At 49.5% G+C, this 7,993-nt stretch overlaps 1 protein-coding gene across 1 annotated transcript in view; it reads right to left on the minus strand.

Annotated features, from left to right (window-relative positions):
* Positions 1-4,393, minus strand: part of LOC122922541 (calcium-binding protein 39-like) — a 42,443-nt gene extending 38,050 nt beyond the window's left edge. Inside the window, exon 1 of the mRNA XM_044273177.1 lies at positions 4,280-4,393. Within this exon, the coding sequence (XP_044129112.1) occupies positions 4,280-4,393 (114 nt within the window). The remainder of the gene's footprint in view (positions 1-4,279) is intronic.
* Between the last annotated feature and the right edge of the window lie 3,600 nt (positions 4,394-7,993).

The raw sequence follows: 7,993 nt of genomic DNA on the forward strand, positions 1-7,993 counted from the left end.
TATTCCCTGTTGTCTCAGGAAAGCCATTATCTCTACTATTAGTTTCGTGAAAATGCGTGGAGCACTTGAAATCCCGAATGGAAGACATTGGAATTGGAAGTGATGAACCATGCCGTCTAACATCACCGCGAACCTGAGGAACTGATGATGGCTCGGATGTATGGGGACATGATAGTAGGCATCTTTGAGATCGATGGTGCACATCAATGCCCCTGCTGGAATCAGTAGAACTGTTGAACGTATTGACTCCATCTTGAACCTGAAATATTGAATCCATTTGTTCAGGAACTTCAGGTTTATGATAGTTCTTAGTGAACAGTCAGTTTTTTTTACCCAGAACAGTTTGGAGTAGTGGCCTCTGCCCTGTTGGGGTCTTGGAACAGGAACTATTGCTTCCATTGCACAAAGTTTCTCCAAGTCCTGAACTATCAGGTTCTTTAGTGACGGAGACTGGGGTGTGGTAACACAGAATCTCTGAGGAGGAAGACGACTGAACTCTATTTTGTACCCCTCTCGTACAGTCTGAAGTACCCAGGGGTTCTGAGTTACTAGAGACCATTGATGACTGAAGAACCAAAGTTTTCCCCCCACCGGTCTGGCGTCATTTGTTCTTGTAAGAGAAAGTGTTGGGTTTGAGAAGGAACCCCCTCCCCTTCCCACCTTTGGGGTAGCTCCACCTGCCCGACTTGCCTTTCCCTCTATCTGAAAAATTCTGTGTCTATCCCTGGCCTGAATTTTTCCGAAAGGACTGAGTCTTCTTAGATCTCTCCTCTGGAAAGCCTTTCTTCTTGTCCGCAGCACTCTCGAGGATTGTATCTAGGACTGGGCCAAACACATGTGAACCTGAGAAAGGGATCGAACAGAGCTACGTTCCCTGACCAACTTCTTAGCCAAAGGGCCCTTCTAGCAGTATTCGCCAGGGTGCTGTTTCTAGCCGAAATTCTAATAGATTCGGCCGAAGCGTCCGCCAGATAGGCCGTAGCCATCTTAAGAAGGGGAATGGATTCTAAAATGTCCTCCCTTGGGGTCTTTAATCTAAGGTGGTTCTCTAGCTGATTCAGCCATAACCCTATAGACCTGGCTACCGAGGTGCAGTAATATTGACATTAATAAGAGCAGACGAACACTCCCAGGCTTTCTTAAGTAGACCCTCCGTCTTCCTATCCTTAAATTTGAGGAATCCTAGGCATAACTAATTTCTTTTCGGCCTCCCTCCATTCCTCCAGAATTATTTCCTTCAGATGGGAATTTACTGGGAATAGGCAAGTCTTTTTTGCCCCTAACCCCCCAAACATCTTGTCCTGAACGGATATGGGAGGGCACGGATATGGGAGGGCTAGCTTTTTCTACTTGCATGGTATCTCTAACCGCATGGAGGAGGGCGTCTAGGTCTTCAGTAGAAAATAAATATCTTTTAGGGTGGTCTGAAGAACCTGAAGCAGAGATGGTGTCTTCCTCAATCTCTCCGTCCGAGACTTCCTGATTATCAGAATCAGAGTCCTCCTGAGTCCTCCTTCTTTTTGGGGGAGGGGAGTCAGGTTGAGAAGGAGGTGGCGGAGGGTTTAGAGAAGAAACCGTAGCCTGTACTTCTTCACGAACGATATTCCTAAGTTCTGTGAGAAAGGACGGCTGCTCATCCTTCATTAACCTGGCAATGCAATCGGCACATAACTGCTTCTTGTAAGATATATGCATCTTTTCCCCGCAAGTTTCCTTTTGGGATCTTGGAGAGCCGACTGCCCTGAACTTTTTTTATCCTAGGAAAAAATCAGAGAAAACCGTGCTCAATGACTGGGGAGAGTACACCAAGGTATACAGGAAAAGGACACTTACATGGGCTGCAGCAGAGGGGTCAGACGCAATCTCGGATTTGGCTGACACTTGGGGCTCCATGGTGGCTAAGCAAACACACAGCAGCTCAAAACCTCCCCACTGGGGCTTACCTCCACCTCTGCTGCCGCACTTCTCCATTCTTATAAGGAGGACTCAACCCCCCAGGGGGAGGGAGTCAACCCCTGAGCGCGAGACCGGGCTTACGGGTCTCTAGCGCTTGTACTGGGCGCCGCCATCTTGTTTCCGGCTGACCCGGAAGTGACGTCATGGCCGCGTCACGTGATGTGCGTCACCGGGTCAGGAGCGCGCCGCTGAGCCCAGAGCTCCCGGAGGAGAAGCGGCTTCAGCGTCCCGCCTGCCGCCGTCCAAGGCAGGTCGGGGCAAAGCTAGAGAACCCCCGAAGGGGGAGCTAGCAGGGCCGTGCGGGACACCGCCCGACCTGGACTGAGAGGGGAGTGCGGGACCCCCGACCCGACCTGGCCCCTGGTGCCTGGGTAAGCACCCCGAATCCTAAGAAAATCCTGCCTCACTTGCCTATCCCTGTAGGGACAGGAAGACACTGGAGATCGGAGGGAAGGGGGGGGGGGGGGGCTTTTAACCTGTCTCACTTCCTGTCCCTACAGAGATTGGATTGGACATCCTCCCATGTGCTGTCATGGGGGACGTCCTGGAAAAAACGTTCATGTGCATGAGCGAGTATGCTCGGCCGAACACCACGTGTGCTCGAGCATGATATTTAAATCTAATTTAGCCTCTATTTCTATGCAGAAGATCGCTGTACAGTGAGGGAATCCCTCAGTGTGAGTCCGTGCTCTGGCTCCATATATAGTTATGTCCATATATGGAGTCAATGCTTTGGGACACGCAGTGTATTTAAATCTAATTTAGCTCGTTTCTGCCAGGCTTTGAACTCACAACCTTCTGCATTAGAAGCAAGGCACTTAACCACTCAGCTATAAGAGTTTTATAGCCAATTACTTTAAAAAATAAATAAAATTGAGACTTCTACTGTAGAGGAATAAGTACTACTAGTACGTATTCCTATACAGTAGAAGTCTAATTTTTTTTTGTGTGTGTGTGACTGGCTATGCAGTTATAAAGTGCAGTGGTTAAAGTTCTGAGCATCTTATGCTGTATATGTGGCATCCACTGATCCCCCCCATAACAGTGTCCCTGTGTAAATAGTGACCTCCCAATACAGGGGGTGAAGGCCGGCAACTGCTGTTGGAATCGCGGCGGGGCTGGTGCAGTCACTATTACACCTGGCCCTGCTCACAGCAGTATTCATATGTAAAGTGAAGACATGAGTAAAGCTTTGTTAAGGTATAGCAATCCTTTGCAGCAGTAGCGCAATCCACGTAGTACTCACTATGAAACTCCAGTAGCAGGCACTCACTTCGTCACGTGCCTGCTCCGCCTGCTTCATTAATAAAGTGGGAGGAGCATGCGCGTGACGAAGTGAGTGACCGGCCAGCCTGCCTGCTATGAGAGTTTTATAGTCAGTACTATGTGGATTGCGCTACTGCTGCAGAGGATTGCAGGATTGAAAAGCTTTACTCATGACTACACTTTACATATGAATACTGCTGTGAGCAGGGCTCGGTGTAATAGAGTACAGTGACTGCACCAGCCCCCCCGCGATTTCAACACCAGTTGCCGACCACCAGCCCCTCCTGCCTTCCCGCTGATACATCTCAGGCCGCGCTGTCCAGCATCGCGGCCGGCGATGTATCAGTGTTAGCAGAGTAAAAATGGTAGCATTCTCCCCATAAGACGCACTGCCATTTTCCCCCACTTTTGGGGTTCTAATATATATGAATGCATAATATGTAAGAAACTACTACTGATGTTTTATCCATAATATATTAACATATATAATAATATGTGTAAATATATTGTGGCTAAAAACGTATATACTGTACCGTGTATATATATATATATGTTTAAATTAAGTTTAGCCTCTATTTCTGAAAAAGTTTGCGACAGGATTTGAACTCACAGCTTCTGAATCACAGCCCAGAACTTTAACCAATACAGTTTATAGCTGCATTGCCAGTCATATGAGACTTCTACTGTATAGGCATACATACTAGTAGTAATTATTCCTCTACAGTAGAAGTCTCTTTTAAGTAACTGGCTATGCAGCTATTATAGCTGAGTGGTTAAGTGCCTTGCCGCTAATGGAGAAGGTTGTGAGTTTGAATCCCGGCCAAATTTTTTCTGAAATACAGGCTAAATTAGATTTAAATACACAGAGTGTCCCCAAGCACTGACTCCATATATGGACATAGCTATATATGGACTCAGAACAGCTACTCTTAAGCCGAACTAGAGTCCAGACACACTCCCCACTTCAGAGCAGCGAGTGTCTGGGGTTCTTACATTGTGCTCGGGTGCTTGGTGGAACTTATTCCCATCTCTCTCTACAACATGAGCTTTATTGTACCTTTTCTGCTTTCTTGTCCGAGATGTCTTGCTTTTCCAGTACTGCTATGCTTTCCTTCAGGTTCTTCACTATGTCTGCAGGAGACTTGTGGGACTTCCTAAAGGGAAATGGCATGTTTGCTAGGATAACACTGCTTTACAGCCCCGTACCTCCTGCAAGTAAAAATGCAAAGATACACAAATCAGCAGCCGCTCTGTAAAACAACATGCAGAAAACTAGATTTTTGTACTCACCATAAAATCTGTTTCTCTTCCGTTCATTGGGGGACACATGCCTTGAACATGGGTATAGCTGTTGCTGCTGGGAGGCGGACACTAAGCACACAAAGTGTAAGCTCCTCCCTCTTCAGCTATATCCCTTCCTGCAGTGACCAAGCTAATCAGTTTAATGCAAAAGCAAAAAGCCAGTAAACAAAAAAACTGGATGGGAGCTGTCCCCCCCAATGAATGAAAGAGAAACAGATTTTATGGTGAGTACAAAAATCTAGTTTTCTCATCCGTTTCATTGGGGGACACAGGCCTTGACCATGCGACATTACTGAGCAGTCCCTGAGGGTGGGCTTAACTTCAACCCCTGCCAATCAGAGAACTGCTGTCTGCAAAACTCTATGCCCCAAAGAAGCGTCAGAAGATGCAAAGGTGTGCAGTCTGTAAAACTTGGAAAAGGTATGCAAAGACGACCAGGTTGCCGCCTCGAACACCTGAAGGGTCGAAGCCCCGTGATGCACCGCCCAAGAGGCTACCACTGCCTGAGCCGAATAAGCACTCACCCGGAAGGGCGGGACCCGGTCCTTAACGCGGTATGCTTCCACAATAGCCAAACAAATCCATCTGGAAATGGAAGCCTTTGATGCTGCCAGCCCTCGTCTCGGCCCCTCTGGAATCACGAACAAGAAATCCGTCAGCCTGAAAGATGCTGTCTGGGACAGATAGATACGCACTGCACGCACCAGATCCAGAGTATGGAGCGACTGTTCTCGAGGATGAGACGGGTCCGGACAAAATGAAGGAAGAATAATGTCCTCATTTAGATCGAATGTTAACACCACCTTCGGCAAAAAGGACTGCACAGGGCGAAGGAACACCTTATCCTGATGGAGAATTAGTAAGGGCGATCGACATAACAGAGCTGCGAGTTCCAACAATCTACGGATAAAAAGTAATTGCAACCACAAAAGCCACCTTATAAGACAGGAAGCGCAGCGACACCTCCTGCAAAGGCTCATACGGAGGAGATTGGAGAGCGTTGAGCACTAGATTAAGAACCCAAGGATCCGAAAGAGGACGGAAAGGGGGCTCAGCATGCGCCACCCCCCTGCAGAAAAGTCCGAACCGCCCAAAGAGAAGCTAAACTTAGCTGAAAACGAATGGAGAGCCGACACTTACCCTTTAAAAGAGCTGGGAGCTGCAGAAAAACCAAACTAAACTAGGACTTTCTGGTCCGTTAGTAGATTCTGGAAGACGACGGCTTCCTGGTCCGATTCATGGTCTGGACCACCGCATCCGAAAACACACATGCTTTTAGTACGGCGGCTTCAACAGCCATGCCGTTAAATGTAGCGACCCTAAATTCGGGTAGAAGATCGGCCCTTGCGACAGCAGGTCCTCCCGGAGAGGAAGACTCCAAGGTTCGTCGGCGAGAAGGGCGACTAAGGATGCGTAGCACACCCTGCACAGCTATCTGGGCCCACAGAATGACGGGCAGTCACTCGGACCTGATCTTTCTGAGAAGTTGCGGAATGAGCGGAAGAGGCGGGAACGCGGAAGAAAACGTGAACCGACTCAATGGCATCACCAGTGCATCGCATGACAGGGTCCTTGGGTCCCTGGACCGTGCAACGAAGCCTTCGACCTTGTTGTTGAAGCTTGAGGCCATGAGATCCACATCCGGCTGACCCCACCTCTCGCAGATGGCCCGATAGACCTGTGGATAAAGAGCCCACTCGCAGGGATCGAGAGGCTCCAGGCTGAGGAAGTCTGTGATCCAGTTGTCAATGCCGGGTATGTGAACTGCCGACAGTGCCGGAACATGTTTCTACGCCCAGCTGAGAATCAACGCTGTCTCCGTAATGACTGCCGGGCTCCGGGTGCCACCTTGGTGATTGATGTACGCCACCGCCGTGGAGTTGTTGGACTGCACCCGCATCGGACAACCCCTGAGATGGTCGGCCCAATATTGCAGATAGACCATCCACCATCTGAAGGCCCGTCAAACTGGGGCAAGGATAAGCATTGGCCGATCCAAGGAGGCTGGGGAGCGATCCCAGCTGGACAGAATGGCTTGCTGAAGCGTTCTGCTATGGAATAGAGCATAGGGAAGGATCCACAGACAAAGAGCAGATAGTTTTTCTGGAGGCAAAAACACCTTGGCCTGACAAGTGTCCAGTACCATGCCAAGATAAGTCAACCGCTGCAATGGATAAAGACAAGACTTCTGCCTGTTCAGTATCCATCCGAAGCGCTCCAGGGTGTCTAGAACAATGTTCAAGCTGTCCGCTGTCCCCTGGAACAACGGACCCTTCACCAGGATATTGTCTAAGTACGGGATGACCACGATCCCCCTAGCATGGATCAGGGCCATGACTGCCGCCAGAACCTTTGTAAAGACTCTGGGAGCCATGGCCAGGCCGAACAGGAGGGCCACAAACTGGTAGTAAAATGGACCCACAGCAAACCAGAAAAACCTCTGATAACTGATGCATATGGCCACTTGAAAATAAGCGTCCTTGATGTCTATCGAAGACTGGTACTCCCCCGGTTCCATGGACGCAATGACCGACCTCAGTGACTCCATCTGGAATCTGCAGACGCGAAAAAAACGGTTGCGTGCCTTGAGGTCCAGAACGGGGACCATCCCCTCTTTTTTGGGAACCACAAAGAGTTGGAGTAAAACCCCTGAAAAGGTCTTTCGCAGGAACGGAAAATCACACCTTGCTGCAGCAGCGTGGTGAATTGCCAGAAAAAAAGAATCTGCGGGCGGGGCCGGAGGAGACGACCGAAAAAAGGGACGGAGGGAGGACTTGAAGTCCAGCTTGTAGCCCTCTGCAATGACCTCCTCACCCACGCATCTGAACGTGAGCCAGCCAAAACATGCCGAAACACATGAAGCAGCCGCCCACCCGAACGAAGCCCGGGAACCGCCCGTCATGCAGAGGAGCTCTTAGGGTTAAAGGACTTGGAGCCCTGTTGACGGGAATGCCAGGAAGGCCATGGCTTAATGGCTTAAAGGAAGGCTTGCGCTTCTGGCCTGCGGCCGACTTATCGGACGCTCCCTAGGGGCCGGAAAAACTCAGCTTTTTTTACTTATTAGACCTGTGGTAAATGGGTGCTCTTACCACCTGTAGCATCCGAAATTATCTCATCCAGCCGGTTAATGGGGAGGGCCGCCAGGGTCCACTTTTGAAGCAATATCTGCCGCCCAGGATGAGAGCCATAGGGTACGGCGAATAAGCTACCAACAGGGCTGACGAGTGAGCCATAAACCTGGCTGTGCTTTACAAATATATGCACTGGCATGCGAGAGCTGCAGGGCCACATCTGCTAATTCCCCCAAGGGGACTCCCGAGTCAAGACCCTGACGTAAATTACTTGCCCACTATCCCATAGCCTTGCTCACCCATGTAGAGGCAAACACCGGCTGGAGCTCTGTGCCCACTGCTTCAAATGCAGATTTTGCAAACGCTTCCAGCTTCTTATCTTTGATATCAGAAAAAGA

This window comes from Bufo gargarizans, unplaced genomic scaffold, assembly GCF_014858855.1.
Source record: "Bufo gargarizans isolate SCDJY-AF-19 unplaced genomic scaffold, ASM1485885v1 fragScaff_scaffold_444_pilon, whole genome shotgun sequence".
Lineage (NCBI taxonomy): Eukaryota > Metazoa > Chordata > Amphibia > Anura > Bufonidae > Bufo > Bufo gargarizans.